General features: G+C 45.3%; 2 protein-coding genes across 2 annotated transcripts in view; both read right to left on the bottom strand.

The window, feature by feature from the left end:
- Positions 1 to 574: 574 nt before the first annotated feature.
- MORF4L1 (mortality factor 4 like 1) lies at positions 575 to 12,623 on the bottom strand. Its single transcript, XM_015818616.1, has 13 exons — positions 12,554 to 12,623; positions 12,354 to 12,400; positions 12,153 to 12,220; positions 10,941 to 11,027; positions 9,847 to 9,927; positions 9,252 to 9,314; positions 7,970 to 7,995; positions 5,704 to 5,792; positions 4,679 to 4,780; positions 4,428 to 4,516; positions 3,304 to 3,476; positions 2,341 to 2,425; positions 575 to 1,040 (listed from the first exon to the last, which is right to left on the bottom strand). The coding sequence occupies exons 1-13, from the start codon at positions 12,591 to 12,593 to the stop codon at positions 956 to 958; spliced, it is 1,035 nt and encodes a 344-aa protein (XP_015674102.1). The 5' UTR covers positions 12,594 to 12,623; the 3' UTR covers positions 575 to 955.
- Positions 12,624 to 13,334: 711 nt separating this feature from the next.
- The window catches only part of IQGAP1 (IQ motif containing GTPase activating protein 1), a 33,161-nt gene continuing 21,959 nt past the window's right edge, over positions 13,335 to 24,536 (bottom strand). Inside the window, exons 26-38 of the mRNA XM_015818599.1 lie at positions 23,858 to 24,082; positions 23,280 to 23,420; positions 23,102 to 23,186; positions 21,037 to 21,269; positions 19,892 to 20,024; positions 19,620 to 19,722; positions 17,642 to 17,774; positions 16,799 to 16,886; positions 16,439 to 16,651; positions 16,038 to 16,204; positions 15,669 to 15,791; positions 14,502 to 14,610; positions 13,335 to 13,646 (exon numbers count right to left, since the gene is read on the bottom strand). Of these exons, the coding sequence (XP_015674085.1) occupies positions 13,533 to 13,646; positions 14,502 to 14,610; positions 15,669 to 15,791; positions 16,038 to 16,204; positions 16,439 to 16,651; positions 16,799 to 16,886; positions 17,642 to 17,774; positions 19,620 to 19,722; positions 19,892 to 20,024; positions 21,037 to 21,269; positions 23,102 to 23,186; positions 23,280 to 23,420; positions 23,858 to 24,082 (1,867 nt within the window). The 3' untranslated portion in view covers positions 13,335 to 13,532. The remainder of the gene's footprint in view (positions 13,647 to 14,501; positions 14,611 to 15,668; positions 15,792 to 16,037; positions 16,205 to 16,438; positions 16,652 to 16,798; positions 16,887 to 17,641; positions 17,775 to 19,619; positions 19,723 to 19,891; positions 20,025 to 21,036; positions 21,270 to 23,101; positions 23,187 to 23,279; positions 23,421 to 23,857; positions 24,083 to 24,536) is intronic.

Genomic DNA, 24,536 nt, shown 5'->3' with positions numbered 1-24,536 from the left:
TAGAATAGGCGGTGCACAACATAGCTGTGGAATCCCGTCATTATCAGGCCGATACAGTGGGAGTTGGTGAGAGGAACTCCAAGTTGGTGGCAACCACCTCTTCTGACTTGATAGCCCCAGTGTGGACCTGGCCGTTGGATTATTGGAGCACTTGGCCTTAAAGCGTTGCTGATGCTGAACAGCAGCCACTTCTGCCCCACCACACTTCAGAATTTGCATTTGGCAACAGAAATTATCCAATTATTTAGCATCAAACTATGGCAAGAATCAGTTACCCTTCAACATTTAAAAACAAAAGTGGTTTGCAGAAAGATTTAAGCCTTTAACAGCTGAAGTAGAAAACTTTATTTGGAGGCTTGTACCTCTCTCCTGCAGAGAATACCATTATCACCACACCAGGGAGAAGCATGGTAAATTCCTCCTATGCTAGAAGGTGCATTCAACCCCACCTACTAATCCCACAATTTTTCAGCTATTGAAAGAACAGACACGTTCACAACATTTTACCCTCCCAACACCAAGAAAGCACACAAGGACCCTTCCCTCCCCCCCCCCATCTGTGCTTGATCCCCCCCCCCAATACTGGCAGCCAGTTTGTTTGTGGGAAAGGATGACAACACGGCACCAAACCGTCAGCAGCAGGTCAGGCTTTGCTCCAAAGAAAACGGACCAAGAAGCATGCAGGAGTTCAGGCTATGAAACCACCGTGCATTTCCAGTGACGTTCCATAATCAAAGCGCTGCACTGAAGCACCCCTGGAGCCGGCCGGCCTTCCTTCTGAACTGAAGAAACACCCTTGGGACTCAGCTGGTGGCAGTTCCAACTGAAGACATAAACACTTTTGCCATTTGTGCAAGGAAGGGACTGTAGACAAATGTGGAACTGGGTGGGCAGCTGCAGAGACCCAAAGATCTCTTCTGATAACTCGCCATCTCCTGTGCGCTGTTACAGCAACTCACACGGCTTTCCGGTGATATTCTGGAGGGGCCACCTCGTAGTCGCTTGCGCTGAACAGTGCTGAGGAATTCTTTGCTAAATACCTGCGAAGGAAGGAAAAGCCCAGGTGTGAATCTAACCCTGACGTCAAAGAGGCCCGGCCTTGGGGACCTGGCCCCTCACATCACCTTCACAGCAACCCTACTCAGCATTTCATCATCCACCCAGCTTGTACCTGGGTCACTGCTGTCCCACATCACTGCCCCTCCTTCTGAGAGAACTGAGACCAGAACTGAGAGAACTGAGAGGTGCAACAAAGATGATTAGGGGACTGGAGGCTAAAACATATAAGGAACGGTTACAGGAACTGGGCATGGCTGGTCTAGTGAAGAGAAGGACCAGGGGAGACATGATAGCAGTGTTCCAATATCTGAGGGGCTGTCACAGAGAGGAGACGGTCAACCTATTTTCCAAAGCACCCGAAGGCCAGAGGATGGAAACTAATTAAGTAGAGATTCAACCTAGAGATAAGGAGAAATTTCCTGACAGTGAGAACAATCAACCAGTGGAACAGAAGCTACCTTCAGATGTTGTGGGAGTTTCATCACTGGAGGCTTTCGAGAAGAGACCGGACTGCCATCTGTCAGAAATGGGGCAGCGTCTCCTACTTGGGCAGAGGGTTGGACTAGATGACCTACAAGGTCCCTTCCAACTCTGGTGTTCTAATTCTAAAATTTTGCACTAATCAGAGTGCAAAATGACAACACCCATCTTCTATGACTGCCCTTTCAGCAGTCCCAAGGAGTTCCATACCCATTTGCATTCTGATTCAGATGATCCTGAGGGTACAGATAAACCCCCAAGTGGCCTCAACAACTTTAAGTGCTGACAGATGACTGCAAAGAATATAAATCCTTCTATTCCCCACCATTCAGTCAGAACTGAAGAAGCTTCTTGGATGAGAAGTGAAACTTTTTCAAAGAAAAAACCAAGAAAGGCCTGTTCCCTTTTGAAAAAGCACCTTTGGGAGATGCAGTAGGGTACCTCAATGATAAATGATCTAGATGAGGGAATAGAAGGGAAACTCATCAAATCTGCTGATGACATCAAGCGGGGGGGGGAATTGGCAACACTGTGGAAGCTGGACTCAAGATTCAGCAGGATCTTGACAGATTTGAACACTGGTCCCTCTCCAACAAGATGCAGTTCAAGGGTGAGAAAAGCAAGATCCTGCACTTAGGCAGGAAAACCTAAATGCACAGATGGTACCCAACTCAACAGGAGTGACTATGAGAGGGATCTCGGTGTCCTAGTGGAGAATCGCTTAAATGTGAGCCAGCAAACCATGAGGTCTTGACAAACATACATCGCTCTTGAAAGGTTAAAGGTAATCTTTATACGTACTTTAGGAAGTCGTGCAAATAGTTCAACAGCAAGGCCAAGCTCTTCTCATCAAGAGGTGTGTAAGCAAGCATTGCTCCAATCCTGACTGTTTCAAACACAAATGAAAAGACAAAAATGCATCAAGGAAAACAGCAGAGTTCTTGGCAGAAGTTCAGCTGGGAAGGCCAGGGATGCTGTGCGAGAGAGCAGCCGTCTCCCAACCACTTCCTTCTTTCTCACGTCCCCAGCCTCCCAGTCGCGCCCCTCTTACAGAACTGCCTCCAACTTTCTACAACTGCCAGCTGGATGGAAGCTGCCTGGAGATGAGATTAGGAACTTTTCTTCCAAAAGTGCTTTGAGCGATAAAAAAAAAATACTCCTTAGCATCTCAGTCGTGCAAAGTATCTGCACCCAGGCCCACAGCACTATCTATGCCAACTACCTACACTATCTATCTTCTACCCATCTATTTTCTGAGGGTAAGAAAAAAATGGAAGAAATTAGGGGAAAGCAACGAGGAGTCATTAGCAGAAGTCAGAACTTCTTAGGCAATAGAAAAGGAGCCTTCTTTGGTTTTCCATCTAGAGCAGGGGGGTCAAACTGCCGGCCTGCGGACCGTGTGCGTAACGCGGAAGCTACGCCCACCCCAAATCTGGCAAGGGGAAAAAAGTCACAATACGTGGCAAGTTTGACACCCCTGATCTAGAGGAATGAAGAAATCTTACAGTCACCTTGATCAGGAAATAGCCCCCCTCAGGATTATCTGATCATCCCAATTTTGCTACCCCAGTCCTTCCACTGGCCTCACACAGAGTGATCCTTTACGCACGAACAGCTTTAAAGGAGGCCTAAAAGGAAAGCCAACAGGAAGAAGGAAGATCCCGACAGAGGCAGTGGCACATGGGAAAACATGCCCTGGCCAGAGCAGATTTCTCCTAAAGGTCTTTCGGTTGATGCACCTTGTGCGCAAAGTATGATCCGTACCGAACAGCCGGAGGAGGTGCGGTGCTCCGTAGACCTGGGACATGGGTGCATCTGGATGATCCGCTAAGATTTCTGCGTATTGTGGTCGCTCAAATTTATACAACAGTTGGGTCCCCAGCATAACGTTGAAGTATTCTTTGATGCCTGCCACAACTTCATTCACAGCATATTCTCTGATGCACAGCCAGAACAACAACAACAACAAAGATGTGGTAAGAGACCGTGAAAAGGACACAGCTTTCCTGAGCCCCAAAAGGTGGGCCCAAAGGATAAGCTCAGTGGCTTGTGGGCAGGAGTGGCACTGCTGCAAGCCACACGAGGACAATGCCAAGACCAGCCTCCTTTTATAAGGATGTTGGGAACAGGGCTGGGTAGCACAGCATTTGGGTTTTTTGAGGTGTGGAGAGCTTCAGGCCCATGTAGGGAGAGGACACCTCTGGGCTTTTGTCAGAGGCGCTGGGGAGAGGTGAAAAAGATGCGCCATTCAAGAGACAGGGGGTCCGTTCCTCAGTGTCCTCAATCTCATTACAGTTAAGCATTACAGTTGACTAGCAGCAAAACTTCAAAAAGCATTTGCACTTGGAAGGAAGGGAGATCCAAGGGAGGTTAAAGGGCTCTGGGCACACAGACAGCTGGCAAAACTGGGTCCAGGGAGATCTTCCATTCAGCAGCCTCCTGTGGATGGAAGCAGTCTGCCCTAGCCTAGCTTGATTCCCCATGAAGGAAGAGCCTTGGATCTGCCAGAAGTAAGCAGCTCTGTAACAGTTTCCATGAACAGATCCCAGAGAACAAGTTTGTCCTCAGAGTCAGCAGTTCACTAGATTGACGACCCGGGCTGCCACTGCTGCTCTGCATTTAGCAGGGAGGAGACTAAAATGGGTTGTACGGTGGCCTGCAGGGTAGCAAAGCATCCCACCCATATCTAATCTGAGCTAGTCCCAGGACTTTTGAGAGTGTGTGCCTTTAAACAGCCTCCCTTTGTTGCTTCCCCAAAGCAAGAAGAAAGCTTCTCCCCACCCAGCCTCCTTTCCAAGAGCTGGGCCAGGACTTGGGCTTGTGGTCAGCAGCTGGCTGCCCTGCCTTTCAGGACCAACCAACTAACTGCTCAGTCTCTGTTTCCTCACTTGTTATCTGTGTTTCCTCGGGACTTCTTGTAGTTTGCATAGTCCTCTAAAATCGAGTCAACATTCTTCTTGGCTGGAAGGTAGAAGAGCTGAGAAAAAAAGTCAGAAACATCAGAGGCTGAGAAAAAATGCCCATCCATCAGCCCAGAAGGCTGACTCAGGATTGCAAGACATTTAAAACATTAATGCCCATCCCTAAGCTGAAACTCTTTGAAGGAGCCAGCTAATTAAAGGCATGACTTCAAACTTACCTGCTTTTGGCGTGTAATCAAATCCCAGTCATCTACAAGCCATGGTTTCAGCTCTTCTGGTATTTTTACCTTTACTTCAACTCTGTTCATAAACGTTTCTTCCTGAAGAAACAGAAATTCAAGCTTTAAATGCTGGGATACTAAAATCTGAGTTGGGTGCAACTCTGTCTACAAAACATCTGCGGAGGCTCTCATTCTCATCCAGGTCTCAAAGGTGCTTTTGTTTTAAAGGCAACTGGATTTTCTTTTCTGACTTTTCTTTTGAGACATTTTTCTTCTCATACAAGAAGCTTCTTCTTATTACTTAGAGCTGAAGAAGCTTCTTGCATGAGTAGTGAAATGTGGCGAAGAAAAATCAGAAAGTCCAGTTGCCTTTAAAATAAAAGCACCTTTGGGACTCAGGGTACAAACAAACCTTCCAAAATTAAGCAACCAAACAGGAAGGGCCACGCGCTGCCTTGGACCTAGAAGGGCAGCCAAGGATCAATGCACAAGGTTTACAAATGAACGTCTTTTTCAGAAGTACAAGAATTGTCTCTGCTAATATGCAAACAATAACAGGGTACAAAATCCATCAAGAACCCACCAGCAACCAACAGAAGAAGGAATCAAGCTACACATTTCTTGGAGTTCCCCCAACAGGGGTAGGCAACCTTGGCTCTTTTATGACTCGTGGACTTCAACTCCCAGAATTCCTGAGCCAGCATGGCTCAGCTTGGAAACCTCTCCCTTTCTCCTCAGCATGGCTGGCTGAGGAATTCTGGGAGTTGAAGTCCACGAGTCATAAAAGAGCCAAGGTTGCCTACTCTGGTCCCAAGAGGTGATCTGAGAGCTCAACAATTTGCCATACGTCTTTTCTGGCACTTAGTTTGGAGCACCACAGCTGAAAGAACAAAATGGCAAAGCACTGAATAAGGGGAGCCTGGGTGACGCCCCTGAAACTTCCTCCAGGGCTCCCAAAGCAGAGGCGAAGACAGCTGGGCCTGGCTGCCTCCCGGGAAAACCGCCCAAGTGAAAATACGTACACTTTCCACTGTAGGGTCTACTCGTGCTCTTTTCTTCCTGGGAGGCTGAGGGTTTTCACTAGAGCTGCTTCCCTCACCAATTCCTGGAGCTAAGGAGAAAAGCAGAAGGATTAAGGTGGTTTTTAAAGCTAAGCATTTTCAAAAACTGCATTTCTTACATGCTGCTTTAGAGCAGTGACAAATGTCACCGAGATAAAAGGCTTTCCCATTATGCAATGCCTTTAAACAATTACCAACAAAACCTCCGTACAAAACAGGTTTTTTTTGCTCCATTATTCAATATTGTTAAGAACAACTGCAAAAGTGTTTTTAAATGATGCAAGGTCTGGGTCAACTGAACCAGGAAATCTTTTCATCCCAACCATATCAGGCAATTCTCTCAACTTTCTCTTATACAGTAGTGGCCAAAATTGTGGAAACCTTTTGGGAAAAGTGTAGAGTAGAAATGCCACCTTTGGTTAAGTTTCCACCCATTTTTCTTCTAATTTCTTTATAACTGTAGCCCTGTTAACTTAATAATACTATTTTACATCGCTTTCTGGGCGACCGGTCAACACTTTGCACCATTATTTTAATTTTATTACGTTTTACAAGCTCACTAAATGAAAGAACACAAAAAAACCTCCAACCAACTTGATAGCCATCACATAACACACTGACAAATGTCTTCCTCTCAGCTTCAATACATGACATCAATAACTGAATCCTACTGTGATCTGATTGGCTCATTGCCAAAACAAGATGACACCTGATTGGCTCTCTAAACACTCATGCTCATTGGCTACAGTCAGATGAAGGAGCTTACCTGAGATCAACCTAAGCAAGTTGTGCTTCCTTTTTCTGGTTATTTGGCTATACCTTTTCATAGAATGCAGTACAGATAATTGAACAAACATTGTTGCATTACATTCTTGATTAAATTATCTTTCCATTGATATATAATTTTATGGTACTACTCCAAACAAAAGTGGTGTTATTAGCCATCAAACCTCAAAAATAAACCCAAAAGGTTTCCACAATTTTGGCCGCTACTGTATATATGAAACAATACCTCTGCTATGTTACGATCAAATAGAATGCCTACAGGCCTTTTTGCCAAAAATTTTAACAGAAGAAGTAAATATATTTACTGTTGACCTGCCCAGCACACTTCTCACACACTCCTTCCCCAACCCTTTCTTGCATCTCTGCATCTCATGACTCTTGTGCGCGCACACACACACACCACTCTGCTCCCCACTCACTTGCCTGTCTACAGGCCAATTTCCTACCATCTTCCCCACTGACTTTGGTTGCAGGTAGCTAGCAGGAAGTTGTTGCACCTAACAACTGGGGGATTCAGTTAACAGCAGCAATCAGACTGCAGGGAGTGCTATTGCTGAACAATGCAGGCAGGCTTTGCAACCACATCACTTTGAGCCATGGTGTGGAACATCATTGGTTTCATCTAAGCCAAGGAGCACCTGCATTGCTAGGAGGCCTAACACAGAAATGCAAAAAGTGCACCCTGGGAGCCCCTTCCCACTATCGTGTGACCTGAGGGCCCCTTCCACCAAGCGAGAATCCAAAATGATAATTATCTTGGCAGGAGAGTGGGGGGATGTCGAGGAACTTAAAGAGCAAATGGAGGAGAAAATATTATATTTGGCACCATGAGCTCCTATAGCAGTGGTGGCAAACCTATGGCACGGGTGCCAGAGGCGGCACTCAGAGCCCTCTCTGTGGGCACGCACGCCGTCGCCCCAGTCCTAGGCCTTCAGCTGGGTTTTATAAAACCTTTTCGCTTTAGGCCTTCGCCGCCATGTGCAAAAAAAGAGGTTCAATCAATCAGTCAATTTCAACTTCTCATGGAAAAAAAAAGATCTTGCAAAGTTGGAATTGATTGATTGAACTTTTTAGTCCCACCCAGTCTGCCGTTACCACCGCAGCCATGCCCACCCAATGGGCCACACCCACCCAATGGGCCACATCTAGCCAATGGGCCACACCCACCCGGCACCCGACGATGTATAAGTGGGTTTGGGGTTTCAGTTTGGGCACTCGGTCTCTAAAAGGTTCGCCATCACTGTCCTATAGGAAAGACAGGATATTAATCTAACAAATTAATATTCTCTCTGTAGCAAATATGCATGATGTCTCTGCACTGAGTTTAATCTGAGAATTATTTTGATAGGCAAGTTAAGTTACTTCCACATTTTTAAAATCTCTCCTCTATGCCTTGGGATGTTGATTAAAATATTCAAGAGCGTCATAAAATAATTCTTACTTTTCTGTTTGTTCTTTTTGGTCTTCCTGCCAAAGAGAAAAAGAGACCTGTTACTGTGCAAAGCAGTTCCACTGACTTTACTACTTCTTGTTTTCCCACAACTCTTCATCCAATCAGTATCAATCAGTTTAACTAACTCTTAACAGTTCTAAGAATTAATTGAAATGCAGCTTTCCAAAGCCCACATTTTAAAAGGATAAATTTTGCACAACTAATGTTTGAAGATGAATTCTTACTACTACTAGATGAAATACAAGATTTAACCAGCTAATCTACAAAGATAGTGTATTTTCCTCATTTGTCAGGCCTTCATCTACAGTTCTAGACTCAAAGCAAATATTAATAGCAACTTGAGAGTACTCTGTGGCAGCAGCTTTCATTCTATTCCAGCCTAATAGTTCTTTCACCAATTAATGAAAACTCCGAATCATATACCAGCAAGATTAGAAACACTTAAGGATGTTAAATACAGTTTGATCAGGTTATTATTTTGCATAGCAGTAACTGAATTTCTTGATTATGCCGGCTGATGGAATAGCTTGCTGTTTTTCCTAACTTCATCAATATTTTATACCCGCAGCACAAATTGGACTCCCACTCAGTCTGGGGGTTGTTACTCCATTGTAGAGCAACATCTGAATATTGTTCCAATCAAATTTGCAGATCTAGAATTAATTGAAGTTTATCAGCTTAAAAGGGGACAATTCATTGATTACCTAAGGGGGGGAAAAACTCACGGAAAACACTTTTGAGTCATTATAAATCCTGAATTCCAACAGTATCTTCTCTGGTGAGTAAAATTCAAGGATTAATACAGGCAGTCCTCTACTTATGATCAAATTGAACCCAAAGTTTCCATTGCTAAACAAGACAGTTAAGTGAATTTTACCTAATTTTACAAAGTTTCTTGCCACAGCTGTTAAATGAATCTAGCTTCCCCAAAAAGTGATCACATAATCTTGGGACACCGCAACTGTCATAAATATATGCCAGTTGCCAAGGGTCCAAATTTTGATCACGTGACCCTGGGGATGCTGCAACAATCATAAGTGTGAAAAATGGTTATAAGTCACTTTTTTCAGTGCCATTATGAGTTTGAATGGTCAGTAAACGAATGGTTGTTAAGTCAGGGACTACCTATGTGCCGTGACTTTTTAAGAAATTCATCGTATTTCAGAGAGAGAGAATTTTTTTTAACTAAACTGCAAAGAAAATCTAAAGAAGCAAGGAAATCTGGATTTCAGGCTGCAGATCTTTATGTGACAATCCATCCTTGACTCACCGTGTCGATATTGCAGGGGTTTCCAAACTGCAAACCGTATGCCCTCCATCTCGTCTGAAAAATCTAGGCACAACAGGGATTCAGAGTTAAGGAGAAAGCATCAGAGCCAGCCCACGGAACCGTTAAGAGAACTTAGGACAGCCGGAAAAAATGGTGCCAGAGTCAACAAGGCAACAAGACTTGCCAGCCCCGAAAAATGTTTAGCATTATTCCAACAGCTAAATTGTCTAAACTACCTAAAACATTAAAAGTTGTTGGGATCCAAGCCCCAAACGATGGCAGGTTGTAGCTCAATGCAAAATTTTATGTGGCTTATAATGTGGTAATGAAATTCTTCCACATAAAATCTACACGTTACTCTGAGTTCCATAGAGCTAAACAAAACTGTAACAGCAAAGAGGTTTGGAAGGGGTCCCTTTATGGTCATCTAACAATCTTTTAAAGAGCAATAGTTTCAGAACAGAGGGATAAGAGTTGTATTTTCTAATACAATATTTCACATGATGGTGCCACTTTAAGATCTGAATATATGATTATGATCTCCTAGATGCAAGAGTTCAAAGAAAAAAAACATTTTTAAAAAATAGTTTCTTACACTTCAACATTTTTCTGCTGGAGTCCAGACGTTTTCTTGCCTGGAGCAACCCCTCTCATCTTTCCTTCTGCATACTGTTCCCTTTCAAAGGAAGGAAGCAAAGACGTTTTAATTAAACACACAGGTACATCTCCCTAAAGGTGCAAATAGTGCACTGGGATAAGGATTGCAATTTGGCTGTCAAGAGTGGTGCATCCTGGGCAGTTCACCTCCTTAAAAACACATTGTTAGCATCTAACAAATCATCATAAACTCAAAAAGCTGAGAAACTATTGGCAGCGTTCAACAAAAATGTGAGGGAGTGTTTTTGCCAGGGGATTCCTTGGAAATTCACATCTTCACGGCTAGATTTTGTAGAAAAGGGATTAAAAATAAGGTATATAAAGTACAGAACTGCTATAGCTTAAATGCTTTTATACATTAAAATATTTTAAAAGCCTCAATCCATACACCATAGAACATCATCAGAGTTGGAAGGGACCTTGGAGGTCTTCTAGTCCAACCCTCTGCTCAAGCCTCCAACCCCCTAATCATCTTTGTTGCTCCTCTTTGCACTCTTTCCAGAGTCTCAACATATTTTTATATTGTGGTGACCAAAACTGGATACAGTATTCCAAGTGTGGTCTTACCAAATTCTTATAAAGTGGGCACTTCTGGCTTTGCATCGTGGCGAGACGGGATGCAGGAAGGCAGAGCTCTGCCTTTCGCGCCCAATTTTGCCCTGCTGGGGGTCCTGAAAAGGGCCTAAAGTTGCCCCAAAGAGGCAATGAAGGAGGAGGGGTGCCTTGTGGATCACGGAGACACACCGGTCTCTCTGTTCGATCCAAGGAAAGCCCTCTAAACTGGCAGGGGAAAGACCGGCCACACCTCTGCAGTCGGCTATTAGCTGCTGACAACCGAAGAACAAAAGCTTTAATTAGCACACCATAAACAGCATATTTGGACTGGGTGAGAATATTGATCCTTTACTATTTTCAACTGGGGGAACCGAACCTCCTGTTGTTGAGTGCCTCTTATTAAGCCTCAGTCATGCCTATCACCTGTCAGCAAAATTGCTGGGGTCCGTGGAAATGGTTCTATTAAATAATACTTACTGATTGGCCTTTTGAAGTTCTTTCTGCTTCTGCAGATTGGTGTCGACGTATTTGAGGACTCTGCTTTCTGGAACCCATTCATCCCAGCTGAAAGAAAACGGGACAGCTTTTGGACCACCTAACAAGGAGGCTGTAAGTTCATTAAAAGGGCAGGGGCTGCTACCTTTATTTCTGGCAACCCAAATGGGGCAACAGCTAAGGATACAGTGGCTAGAATAACCCTAATACCTAAATCAGAACCAAATTATAGGTAATCCTTGACTTACCATAATTTGTTTAGTGACCGTTCAGTTACAATAGCACTGAAAAAAGTGACTTACAATCAATCCTCACACATGCCTATTGTAGCATCCCCAGTCATGTGATCAAAATTCAGCCGCTTGGCAACTGGCATATATTCACAACAGTTGCAACATCCCGTGGTTGTGTGATCACCTTTAGAGACCTTCCCAGCCAGCTTCTGACAAGCAAGGACAATGGAGGAAGCCAGATTTGCTTAATAACTGTGATTTAAACAGCGGCAATGATTTGCTTAGCAATTACGGCAAAAAAAAAAGTTTGTAAAATCAGGTGTGGCTCTTTTAAACAAATACTTTTCTTAGCAATGGAAATTCTGATCCCCCTCCCTTGTGGATGTAGGTTGAGGATTAGCTGTAACTCATTTGTACAGTCTGGTGAGTTCACATTCTATTTTTCACCAAGGGAAGGGAAGCTCTAGTACAATGTTTTGAATTGGACAAATCACTTCTAGAACAGTTCCAAGCCCCAAATTTCAGGAGTGGGAAATCTCAATCAAGCGAGCCTGCACAGAGGAGAGCAAGAAGGGCACAGAATGAAAGGGGGAAGGGCTGGAGATCTTGGGGGGGAGAGAGGGGCGAAGGGGGTGCAAGGAGCCGGACCTAAAGGGCTCCTGCACCCAAAGGGGGGAGGGGAAGGGGGGCGAATTGTCCCCCTCCGGTCCAGGGGGGGACAAGGGGGCGCCCTGCAGACGGTCACCGGGTGGGGGGGCTTTCCTCGGCCTCCCAGGGCCTGCAGAGCCCTCCTGAGCGACTCCGGAGGTCCTCCCGGCTTCCTCCGTCCTACCTGCTCGGGGCGACATCGGAGATAAAGCGGGGCAGGCGGGCGGGCGGGGAGGCGCCCCGGAGCCCAAGGCGGGGTGGGGTGGGGGGACCGCAGCCGAGGCCCGGCAGGCGCCGCGAGGGGGGGACTCACTTCTTGTTCCAGCCGCTGTAGTGGATGAAGTACTTCACCTGCTTGTCCTTGATGGCCACCTTCACGCACTGCGGGGAGGAGAGGCGTCAGGGGGGCGGCCGCCAGGCGGGCCCTCGGCCTCCTTCCGCGCCCGGGCCAGCCTGCAGCCCGGGGCCGCCTGGCGGTCCCCCATCGGGGTGAGCGCGAAGGGCCGCCACGTACCTTGGCTTCGTACAGGAGAGGCCCGTGGAAGCACAGCACCCGCTCACCTGCGCGGAAACGGGCGTTAGTGGCCGGGCCGGGCCGGCGCGGGAGCCGCGGAGGGAGGGAGGGAGGGAAGGAGGGGGGAGGGAGAGCCGGCTGCCCGCCCCTCCCGCGGCCGAGGGGGGAGCCCACCCCCGCCGGGCCGCGCCGCCTCTCACCCTCTTGGAATTTAGGCTTCGGGTCTTGCTTGGGCGCCATTTAGGAGCGACTCGGCCTCCCCCTCCCTTCGCCGCCGCCGCCGCATTATGGCAAGAGGAGAAGCGGCGCGCCTGCGCAAGGAGCCCCGCCCACGGCCCCGGGGCATGCCGGGAGCGGTAGTCCGCCGGAGGGGGGGGCTGCTCCGACGTGACTGCGGAAACGCCCAGCGGGGATCTGGCTGGAAGCCGGACGGCTGGTTCCGGGAAGCCTCGCCGGGATGCGGAGCGCGACGTCACCCGAGCCGCCTTTCGCCCCGCGTGTCCCAGTCCCGCTCCGCGCCGGCCCCTGCCCGGCTTCAGCTTCGGGGGTCGTTGGGGTGGGCCCAGGGTACAAAACTGCCCCCCCGCAAAGAAACCCCCGCGCCCGCCTGAGTAGAAAGCCGCCCTCTTCGGCTCCTGGGCTTAGCCTGCCAACTGAGTCGCCCGCCGAGCCGAGCCATGCTGTCCTCGGGCGGGCTTTGGCTCGGCTGAGATGGCAGTGTGGTTGAACACACAACACACAAAGACGGAAGCGCCCCCCCCCGCCCCCCCTTATGGCTTGCTTTCATTCTTGGAGGGGCCCAGTGAAGTGGAAAATGTGAATATTTCTGAATATATATAAGAATATATATTTCTTATATTGGTAATAAGTGACATTTCTCTTCATCCTGCTTCAGTTGTTTGCTTAGCACACTAGGACTTTTTTTGGACCTCTAGTTTGTTTTTGTTTTTTAACCTGGAACAAATATTCAGAGACAAGAAAAGGTGTTAACAATGGTTTAATTAATTGTGACCGTTTAGCAAGTATTTAGGAAACAATATGCAAGAAATGTGTATAGCAATGTTGGAATGAGATGCCAGTAGCTGGATATTCCATACTGAGGACAGAGGTCCTATGCAGGGTTTAACCATGCGCCCACAGGGAAAGAAGTTGCCTTTAGATATTTTCCAGGAATGGGACTTACTTCCCATAGAATTTCTTGTTCAAAAGGAAAATAAGCAGGTTAACATTCACTTTTGCTCGGTCAAATAACTTCATTACAGCTACACCTTCATACTGCAGTTGCAGCAGATCCTGAGAGAGGGAGAGAGGGAGGGAGAAATAGAGCTATGTCAAGGCTCTGCCAAGAATTCAGGATAATAGGAACCCTAATGTATCCAAACCTCAATCTGACAAAAATAATGACAAGTAGTAAGTAACAGGTATTTTCTGGATTTAAAGTTCTCAACCAAATTTTCTACATTTGTTTTATTTACCTGTTTTATTAGAACTTATTTAAAGGAATAGCTACCAACAGCGGACAAGCCTCCTGCATCCCCCCAACTATATCACCCATCCTTATGGTCTGCCTTTTGTCTGCAGAAATATTAAAGACATGTACCCAAATGCAATTTCTTATAATCCTAGTACTTATCTATCTAAAGACCCAACACATTTCCCCTCTGGTATTAAATGTCTTTTCAAAATTACAAATGCATAATGAGAATATTTCACTGTAGCCAATGAAGAATAGGCCTGATCTTCCAGTCTGAAAGAAGCATTTTCCAGCTGGGTTGGCAATTCAGCACATGATATCACTAGCAGAACAGGAGGGGAGCCCTCTTTCTTATAGAAACCCCAAGATGCTGATAGATTGTTTGAGAGCTTTTGGTACCAGAACAAAATATAGGAATACTTAACATATACTACTTATTTAATTCACATCACATAGAAGAGATCTATGATTTGTCAACAATACCTTTTAAATACAAGGCTTAGATGTTTTATCATTGTATTATATTTTTTCCACTTTTGCCTGACTACCTCAACCCAGTCATTCTCTTCTTCAGCCAGATTTTATCTTTTAAAAATCTCTGCCAGTAAATGTTTGCAAAGTTAACATCTTCCCTACAGGGTCACTTGAAGAGCACTCATGGGTAAAGTTCATACCTGATAATGTAACATAAATGTCTCCATCTGAACTCCCATGAACTTGGCTTTTACTTCGAAGTCTCCGACTTCATCTGTTGGGCCAATTTCAAATATCACATTTTTAAACCTATTCAGTTGGATACACAAAAGAGACATCATGTGATTCATATTAACAGAAATATTATCATAGCTATAGATAAAAACAAAATACAATTTACAAGTTTCAACAGATAAAGACATAAGGGATGAATTGGCTTGCCACAGATGTCAGCTAAATCACTTTTCAATCAAAACCATTTCCCCCATTTTCTTATTTTGATAAACAAAAAACAGAAATTAAAAGTGGCCGCTGGTGGAGGCATGGCAGGCCAAATAACCAGAAAAAGGAAGCACAACTTGCTTAGGTTGATCTCAGGTAGCTTTCCTTCATCTGACTGTAGCCAATGAGCATGAGTGTTTAGAGAGCCAATCAGGTGTCATCTTGTTTTGGCAATGAGCCAATCAGATCACAGTAGGATTCAGTTATTGATGTCAGGTATTGAAGCTGAGAGGAGGACATGTGTCAGTGTGTTATGTGATGGCTATCAAGTTGGTTGGAGGTTTTTTTGTGTTCTTTTATTTAGTGAGCTTGTAAAACGTAATAAAATTAAAGTAATGGTGCAAAGTGTTGACCGGTCGCCCAGAAAGCGATGTAAAATAGTATTATTAAGTTAACAGGGCTACAGTTATAAAGAAATTAGAAGAAAAATTGGTGGAAACTTAACCAAAGGTGGCATTTCTACTCTACACTTTTTTTCCCCAAAACGTTTCCACAATTTTGGCCACTACTGTATTGAGAGCCAGATTTGAGATAACAACTGCTGCTGCTTACAAGGACAATAGGAAGTATTATTTATGGATAACAAGCTGAATTTGGGTACGAAGTGCAAACCAGTGGCTAAACGATACAGCGAGATTCTTTGCTATAAGCTCAAAAGTGCAACCTGGGAAATCAATAGCCTGTCCCAAATCTGCAACAAGGATGTGTATGTCTTTTCCACATAACAGAGTCCCCCTTGTGACGGCGGAGAATGATAAGGGCAGAAACATTTGATAAACATCTCTACTTTCTCCTGTTGCAAACGCGATGCCACGTGCCAGGTTTAATGATTCCCACATGGCTTTTTTTGGTACAGAAATACTCACTGGCTGGCTTGCAAATCTTCAATCTCTAGCAAAACTCCCTTTTCATGGAGTCGGGCTGCTGTGTATTTCAGAAAAATCTTCTTGCTCTTTTTTCCTTTCATCTCCCGTGGCTTTTTTGAGACCCTAAAGTAAGTAACATCAGAATCTGGTTGAGGGAAGTCCAGCAGTATCTGTGACACTTTTAACTTACTTGCTCTGAGCTGAAACGGACCTGGCCCCAAAGTTATTGTCATTCCTGAAAAAAGGATTCTATTTCTCCTCCCCAAAATTTCTGTATTTAAATATTTTCTATCACAACTACTATCGGTCCCTTTTCAATAATTTCTGTGACAAAAGATAAATTGCAAAATCTTGGGAGATGGCACTCACTTGCCCTTGCTGGCCAAATTATCCAAGCACGTTTTGATGTAGCTCTTATAGTAATCCACTTGCTCTTCATAGAAAGTAGCCTTGGAATTAAGTGCACTATAGGTCTGCTGAAGCTTGACCAGCTCCGCTTTTCTCCTCTGGCGATAGCGACGTTGATTCCGGATATCCTAAACCAGGAGAGGAATATATGAAAACCAGGCTTTGACTCGAAGATCTGAGATACCACTAAAAAACCTGGGCATCATCTGAACATGGTGGACCAGAGATTCCTTTGGGATGAGTACACGCAGCCCTTCTGTGTCACACAACAGACCATTCCCCCTTTCCCCAAACACCTGTTTACGCAACCATTCTCTTGTTCCTCCTGGTTCCCACTTCTCCAGCTTCCCACAAAAAACTACCTTTGCAATGTCATTGATCAAATCCTGGTATCTATTCTTTGGGTTTGCCATGCCCAGTTCGGTCAGCTTCTTCAGCCCTGATTTAATTTTGTCTTTCTTCTCTTGAAGACTCAAGTTATTATCCTCCTTGATTGACTTTGATTTCTTCATTTTGTCAGGGGTTTTAGCATCCCGAATAGCCCGTCTCTGCATGGCCCTTTGGTGCTCAACTTCCTGGAAAAGGGTCAATATGTCATTTGTAAATCACAATTTCTCATCGTGTCCTTGGCCCGCCATGAGCCACTACTTCAGAACTGGCACAACAATTCCTTACCATTACTTGTAGCTATGGAGCCGTGGAGAGTAAAGTATCTTTCATACCTGCTCAGCAGCAGCCGGAATTTCAAGGATCTCTGTTAACGTTTCTCCTGGCTGGAAACGGATTACATCCACAATTAAGCGTTTGGTGCTAGGAAAGAAAAAGAAAGCATGATAAACTATTTATGTCTACGTCCATTCTGCCAGATAGATGTCAAGGGTGGACCATGGCTATTCTGAACCTCTGCAACAGAAGCGGACACACATTTCGGCCTGCTCAGGCACCTAATGGATCAGGATCGTGTCCAGGGGTCGTTTGAGGTTCTGGCAAAAATGGTGCCTGGCTGACCCATGGAACTGCTGTGGGGATACAAATGCCGCAGTTTGGCCTTTCTTTGGTTGGTTATCCCAATTAATTCCTTGGTTTACTAAGGGGTGAAGAAAATAAAAAGACCGAAAGATAGCTGGAAGGACCCTGGCTTTAAACCCAAAGTCTATATCTGTTCCATCTTTAGAAAGCAATGATTTCAAATGCCTGCAAAGCCCTAAAACAGGGCTCCTCCCTTCTGGTGTCTGCTTTTCAAGCTAGCCTTGCACAGCCTGTACACAATCCATCATGGCTGCAACCCTTGTACAGGGTGTAGCACAATTGGAGGAACATGCAACAGCTCTGTTGCTCAGGGATCAGTTCCAATACTGCAAATCTTCTTCGTGGCATCGTATTTGCCCTCACCTCCCTCTACCCCCTTTATTTAGACATGCCACGTTCACCAACAGCTGGGTCTCTCTGCCTCTCTGTGCAGGGAAGGCAGTGCCAACGCTGAAAGACAGCAGACCCTCACTGCCGATTTGGCAGGCCTGCTCCGGGCCGATTATAAGGAAGTGACCTTCCTCGCCTTCACTTACTTCAGCAGGATCGTCTTGGCATCCATCTCAGCATTCTCATCGCCGGGAACGTCAAACTTGTTTGTCAAAGTGAGAGAAACCTCAGTTTTGGCAAGCATCTCTTTAGTGGGATCATTCACGTTACATCCTTCTCCTGCAAGAGAAAGAGCAGGTACCCTTCCTTTATAGTCCTCTAATGGCGAAACAGAAGACTATAAAATGGCTAAACAGAAGACTTTAAGATGGCTAAAATACAGCTATATTTAAAGCAATTCCCCATAGCAAAAGCCCTCCCAGGTTTAGGAAACTTTCTAACAGTCCAATGAAGAAATGGATAACGTTTAAAGTCCATTATAGTAAATTAGAAACATTATATCTATGCAGTTATAAGAACCCAAAAAAGTCTTCAAAAGCATCAAACAATCTATAAAAATTTAAATAAACATCTCCAGCAGTTTTCTAAAGGACAAGCTACAAGGGGCCTAACCTCCAGCTTGAGAGAGAGAAAGAGAGAGAGAGAGAACTCCATTGAGCCTTTTATTTTCATTCATTAGTGTCCAGAATTCATTCAATATCTGAAGTGGAAAAATAAGAGGATTATCTTCTCCTTTTCCTTGGCCAGGGGTCGGCCCCAGAAGCTCTGGCAACTCCTCAGAAAGAAGCCACCCCCGTGGGCAGCCTGAGCATCATGGAAGAAAGCTCCAGGCTCAGATATTCAGCCAATGTATCAGCATAGCACAGGGATGGAGCCAAACAGGGACATTTTGCAATGGACAGATGGAAATGTTGCCAACCAACGTGCAGATTTTCAAAGTGCTGTCCAAGATTTTTTGGGCATGGCACCCAGTGTACCCACAACCATTGGGACTATCATGGTCAATTTAGTTCCCAAACTTTCAACTTTGATTTTCAGAGCGTGATACTTTGTCGTCCTTTCCAATTCTTTGTCTTCTGTTCTATTATCCTTTCATATTGCCACATCAATTATCCACACTCTCTTTTGTTCAATCACAGTTAAATCCGGTGCGTTATGAGCCAAGACTTTATCAATGGGTATCTGGAAATCCCACAATAATTTAACCTGCTCGTTTTCAACTCTATGTTCCCACCAATTTTTCACTGCTCCCACACGGTAATTTCTACGGATGTTCCAGTGAGTCAGTTTTACGGGTTATTGGACAGTCAGCCAGATATTTAGACTGGATCTGGCATTTTTATCCACCTATTGGATCTGTCCCAAGGACCTGACATAGATAGATGCTGTAGTTTGTTGGTGTTAAAAGTATTGTTTTAGGATGTAAGCTGTTCCAAGCAAAGCTGTCTTTTGCAGTTGACTGATTTGTGATTTTGTCAATGCCGATGATGTTCAACTGGTGCTCCAGTTGTTTTGAGATTGCATCTAAGGCTCCTATTGCTACTGATAACATCTTTGCTTTCTTCTGCCACAGTCACTCCACTTCTATTTGCAGGTCTTTATATTTTCTTATTTTCTCCAGCCCTTTCTCTTCTCTTCTGTTGTCTCCAGGCACTGTCACATCCACTATCCAAACTTTTGTCTTTCTCACTAAAAATTGTTAAGCCTAGGGTGTTGTGTGACAGGTTATTATTTATTTAAATGTATTGCCTGCCCAATTCCAGTGGTCTCTGGACAGTGTACAAAAGTAGGGAGAACATAAAAGCAGCTAAAAACATTGAATCACATAGACAGCTAAGTCGAAAATAATTTAATGGGGAGAAAAAAACAAAAACATCAACCCAGGCCTGGGACCAAAGCCAGGTTTTCAAAGCTTTCCAGAACCCCAGGAAAGTGGGCTCTAGTCCCTTATTTGGGGGGAGGGGAGGCTGTTGTTCCAGAAGGTGGGGGTGCAAAAAAGTCATGTTTCTGAGATCCCACAAGATGACAGTGCTGCTGGCCTGTGTTGGGAGGGCAAAAATGGTTGGGGATAAGCAGATAAGCCACTCTCGGGCGCCCAGGGCCTAATAAATCAGAAAAGCTCACCAATCAGAGATTCAATGGTAGAAACTTCACCCAGGTCATCCAGAAGCTCGTGTATAGGATCATTGTGCTCTGGGGCAATTGCATCCTGATGATCCAGGAGCAGCTGATTTGGGTAGAAGAGAGAAAGCTTCTTTATATGGTTTTCAAACCTTTTGGGAAGGGAAAAAGGGTTGCAAGGCTCTTGCACAGAGCATGCAATCTGGCCACTGTCAGAGCTTAAAGGCTTGAATGCTATTGGCACACAGCACCACAAATCAACATGCAAGACTTACTGTGTGTGTATTGATGATTTCTCCAATAGAAATATAAATCACTGGCTTTGTGAGTGTCACTAAGTCAGAATATTCATCAACATTAAACTTCTCTTGCAGTTCTGGGACCTCACAAGCAGCCTGGAAAAAGCGTCTTTAAAGAAAAACAAAGTCAGTTCAATCCCATCCTGCACTGCACTATTGACTAGGACTTAGCCTGCAAGAACAAATCCCAAATACAGACTGTAGGATAACACATTTAGTCTTGACCAGAGGAGACCGGCTGTGCTGCTGCACACTAAAAGGCATAAAGAATGTGAAGAGTGCGCACGTTTATTAATTTAAGCGACTTACAGGGTATGAGAGCAAACTTATAAATCCGGGCAGCTAACAACAATCAGGCCATCATAAGCAGAACTTCACATGAGACTGAACTCCTATCAGGCTCCCACCAGGTGCCTCTATTTCTACTCTCTTCCTTGGGTGAGTGCCATGACTGATGTTGGCAAAAGACTAGAGAGCTTCTAGATTCTTTCAGAGACAAAACCCGATATTGGGCCTCTTGTTTTTTCCCAATGGGATTGAGCTCATCTGTCTTTGACTAAAGGGCCGGGCACTCAGCAATTGTAAAACAACAGACAGCTAGGCAGGCATCACTGATTTCAAAATCTTATTGGAATCTTCTTCCTAGGCAATCAAGTTAATATCGGTTTAATATTACTGCACTCCAGAGATTGACATTTCGTGCAACCAAGGAAATAAACTTAATAAAGGTGAAAGAAAAAGTTCTGTGTTCTGTCAAACTGAACATTCCCCAAATGTACAAAAATATCTACAAAACTCTGGGAAACAGTGAAAAAATGGAGCAATGTTCACATTGCACTCTTGTGCATTATTCTCTTTTAAACTAAACACTGTAAAATATTTTAATAAAATGCATCTGCCAAACAACACAAGATTTTGTTTTGGTCCTGCGGATAATCAAAGCTGCATTCCACACACCAAGAACAGCTTGGGGTGTTTGTAGTGTTTGAGGACAGGTGGCTTGAGGGGATGGATTCTCCTGCTTTCTTTCCGTCATGAACTACGAGTGTTAGGGCATCCCTGAGCATAATCCGCTCTCCCGCCCTCCCCATACAACTCGCCCGCTGGTTAGAATTCCCTACCTGAATTTCTGATAGGACTGAGACAGGAACTCATTGATCAGGGCGAGATGCGCGTTGTCTCCCATGAACATCTTATTGGAGGCTGCGTGTTGCAACATTTTTGCAATGGAACCCAAGTTCCTCCGCTGGTCGGTGGTCAACTGTCCTCCAGCTGAGAGATCAATGATGTCAAAGGCATCCGGGGCCACAATGGCCGGGTTCATGTAGCGATAGTACAGAAGGTTGCCAACAATCTGGAAACAGAGAGGAGATGCCAGGTAGGTTCCCTGCGGCCCTCGGCTCTCCCCCCAGAGCCTTTCCTACTTCTGTTCCCCATACTAAGTTGCTAAGTTGCACAGATAGGCAAGGGAGACTCCAGATCTTAGAAGAAAAAGAAAATTGCAAACACTTGTGGCAGAGAGTCAACCGCGCCTCCTCTTAAACGTAACTAGATACAAGTTGGGAAATCCCTTTTCAGCTGCAGAGAAAGCAAAAGCAGGATCATGATCACATTGCAACTGAAACTGAGCTCTACTCGGTCACAGGATAATCCAAATATTGTGGAGTCATTGGTGCTCTCTGAGCTGGCTTGTTTTCTTGCAGACCTTTCATTACCAAACTAGGTAGAACCATCTGTACTAGTAGGAGTGGGGTTTGCTTTCAATGTATATTTTGGTGGCTTGCCCTGTCAAGACCAACACTCAAGAAACAAACAATACTCCAATCAAGGAACTACCAACTCAAACAAGCTAACAGTAAACAACAGCCCAAGGAACCACCAAGACCATTTCCAGCAATGCTGACGGGGCAAGCCACTAGTATGTAACATGAGAGCAAACTCCACTCTCTGCTAGCCCTGATGACAGTACTTAGTTGGGTAAGGAAACATCTGCAGGAAAAAAAACCCAGCTCAGAAAGCACCAAGGACTACGCAGTTCAACCCTGAGCTATAACTAGTCTTTAGCCTTCCTATCTTGGAGATTCAGTGACTGACAGATGTACCCATGTATTCTTCCTGATATATGTCACTATTTGTCCTAGGGTTAGCTAGAAGTGAGGTAATTGTACAGAGAAAGGTGGTTTGAGAGGCACGCAGACGTTTTAAGCCTTATTAAACCAATACATCCGAAAATGTGCCAGGATGCATTGAGGAGCACAGCTGTCCTGTTTGTTGTGGCTTTTTCAGCTTTATTTTTCAAGACAGAGGCAGCCAGAAGAAAAGGCCTATTTCCTCTGGGCCGTCTTCTCTTCTCGCCTTCAGGACTTTAGATAACGACGATCCCAGAAGGAACCGCTGAGCTAAAGGAAGGAAGCATTTTGCCCGCTTTCCAGAGGCCCCGACCCTTCTCCAGCAAGGGCAGCAACGATGGTCGGCCGGCCTGCCGACCGGGGAAGGGGAAAGGCCTCAGGGAAGCCCAGCCACTTCTGAATCAGAACCGGGGAGCTGCTCCCAAAGGGGGACTCGGCTCTCTCACACAGCCCGGCACTGTCTGCCACACTATATCTCAGCTGCCGGTGGAATAGCTCTGTCGCTAGCCAGCTACTCTGTGGGGAGATCTCCTTCTGGCCTGCCTGTCAGAACTCTCAAAAAAAGTTAATTCACCTGCAGAGAAAGCCTAGATTCGATGCCTCAGTGTGGGAAAGCACAGAGCTAGAAAAAGAGAAGAAAACAGCATTCAGTCTTTCATAGGAAGAGGCACAGGGTCTTCTATCCTTCAAGAGAAACTGCCAGGTATGACGTGTCACACAGTCCCCGCCGAGCCGTGCTCCAATTCAGGGCCTGCAAGGGCCCCCCTGCCAAGTGGGGCCCCCTTTCCTGCAACGGAGAGCATTTGAGGAGGAAGAGGTCACCCGCTGGCGCTTTTAGCAGCTACCAAAGGCTGTTTCTGGAAACATTTCTTACCTGACACTCTCTCTCTTTTAAGAAAAGAAGGAAGAGCTGGCGTAAGCTTTGGCTGACAGCCTATTCAGAGGAGAAGCCCAGCAGGAGGAGGCAGGCAGGCAGAAGCAGAAGCTGCAGAACGCCCCACCACCACCACCACCACCACCACCAGGGTCAGGACGACCCTCTAATCCGGCTCCTCACCTTCAGAAGCTCATCCTCGCTGGCATCCGGAAACTTCTCGTGCAGCGAGTCCTTCAAGACTTTGGCAATGAAACGCATCCCGTAACTGCAAAAGAGATTCGGGTAGGGGGAGGGAGGGAGGAGGTTAAGGAGATGAAACCCAGAAAACTTTGCCCTAGGAGAAGCTTCTGGAACTCACGGGATTTTTTCCAAGGAGCTGATGATAGCCAGCAAGAATTTGTCTGTTACGGTTCGCATGTTCTTGATAGAGGTGTCCAGGCGGGTCTTCACTTCTTCGTGGCTTAGCGCTTGCTCAGGCGTAACATCATATGGCAGTTTACTGTTAAAAAAGGGAAAAAAGGGCGATAGGCCAACGTTTTTGAAAAGTTGGTCCTGCTTTTTCTCTGGTGGGCGCTGCCCTTCCCTGCCTCCAGAAAGGGCAAAGGGCGGCAGAGTTGGGGGTTCAGCTGATTTTTAAGCTTTTGAAATATAATAAATTCAGTTATGTGCAACCAACTGTTGGTATACTGAAATACTGATTTCTACAATATTTGTAAACTTCTTGTTGATCCATTTGTATCCTACCCTTTTACCATAGAAAGGTTTCTATGCCTTTCCTGTTTTTCACATTTTCTCTAAAACTTCTAATAAAAATAAAGAGAAATGCATGCCTTTGTATTTTTCATCGTAATATATGCAACCAATAAATCTGCCCCCCCCCTTAACAAAGCTCCCCCCAGGGAACACCAGCACCCCTCAACGTGAGGAGTTCCACACCTGGCCTCTCCAGTCTGAGATTCCATCTGGTTGACCCACGACTTGTAGATGTCCACTGGATCCGTTTTGATATTGAGGGACTTGTCCTCCATGATCTCCTTGACCACTGGGGCCAGGATCTGTCTCAAGGCATTTTGCCCACGAGCACCACGGTTGAAGCTCACCACCATCTTGATTACTGTGGGGTTTCCAGTCACGATCTCGTGTAACTGATCCACCTTTGATCTGGAAAAGGGCAAGAGCATCTTCGTCAGACCTCAGAGGCCTCCTAAGGTCACACCAGAAGATGTGAACCTCCTGCCAGCTGCTTCCCTTATTGGTTCTCAGGACTGGCCTGAGGAACTTTGCAATAAGTATAAGCCTTCGACTCCAACTTGTCTTAATGTTGCCGTAAACTGATTACAGGGTTACATCCTCTCTGTGTCACTTTCATACTGTTACCATGAAAACAAAATGGAACTGTTGTCCGTGTAGCCTGACTCCATAGAAGTCTACCTTCTACACCAGAAAAGCCTCCTTAGAAAACAAGACACTCTGCCCATGATGAATTTGGGGTCCTATAGGAATATAATTTTCTGGGTGGGGTGACCCTTGCTCTTTTGAGGTAAAGGTCTGCTCAAAGTCTTCATACTAGATACAAGTCTATGCTCAGAGATATTTCTCACATCAATTTAAATTA

Source organism: Protobothrops mucrosquamatus, unplaced genomic scaffold, assembly GCF_001527695.2.
Source record: "Protobothrops mucrosquamatus isolate PMUCROS unplaced genomic scaffold, P.Mucros_1.0 scaffold768, whole genome shotgun sequence".
Taxonomy (NCBI): Eukaryota; Metazoa; Chordata; class Lepidosauria; order Squamata; family Viperidae; genus Protobothrops; species Protobothrops mucrosquamatus.
This window is presented reverse-complemented; position numbering and strand designations above follow the sequence as displayed.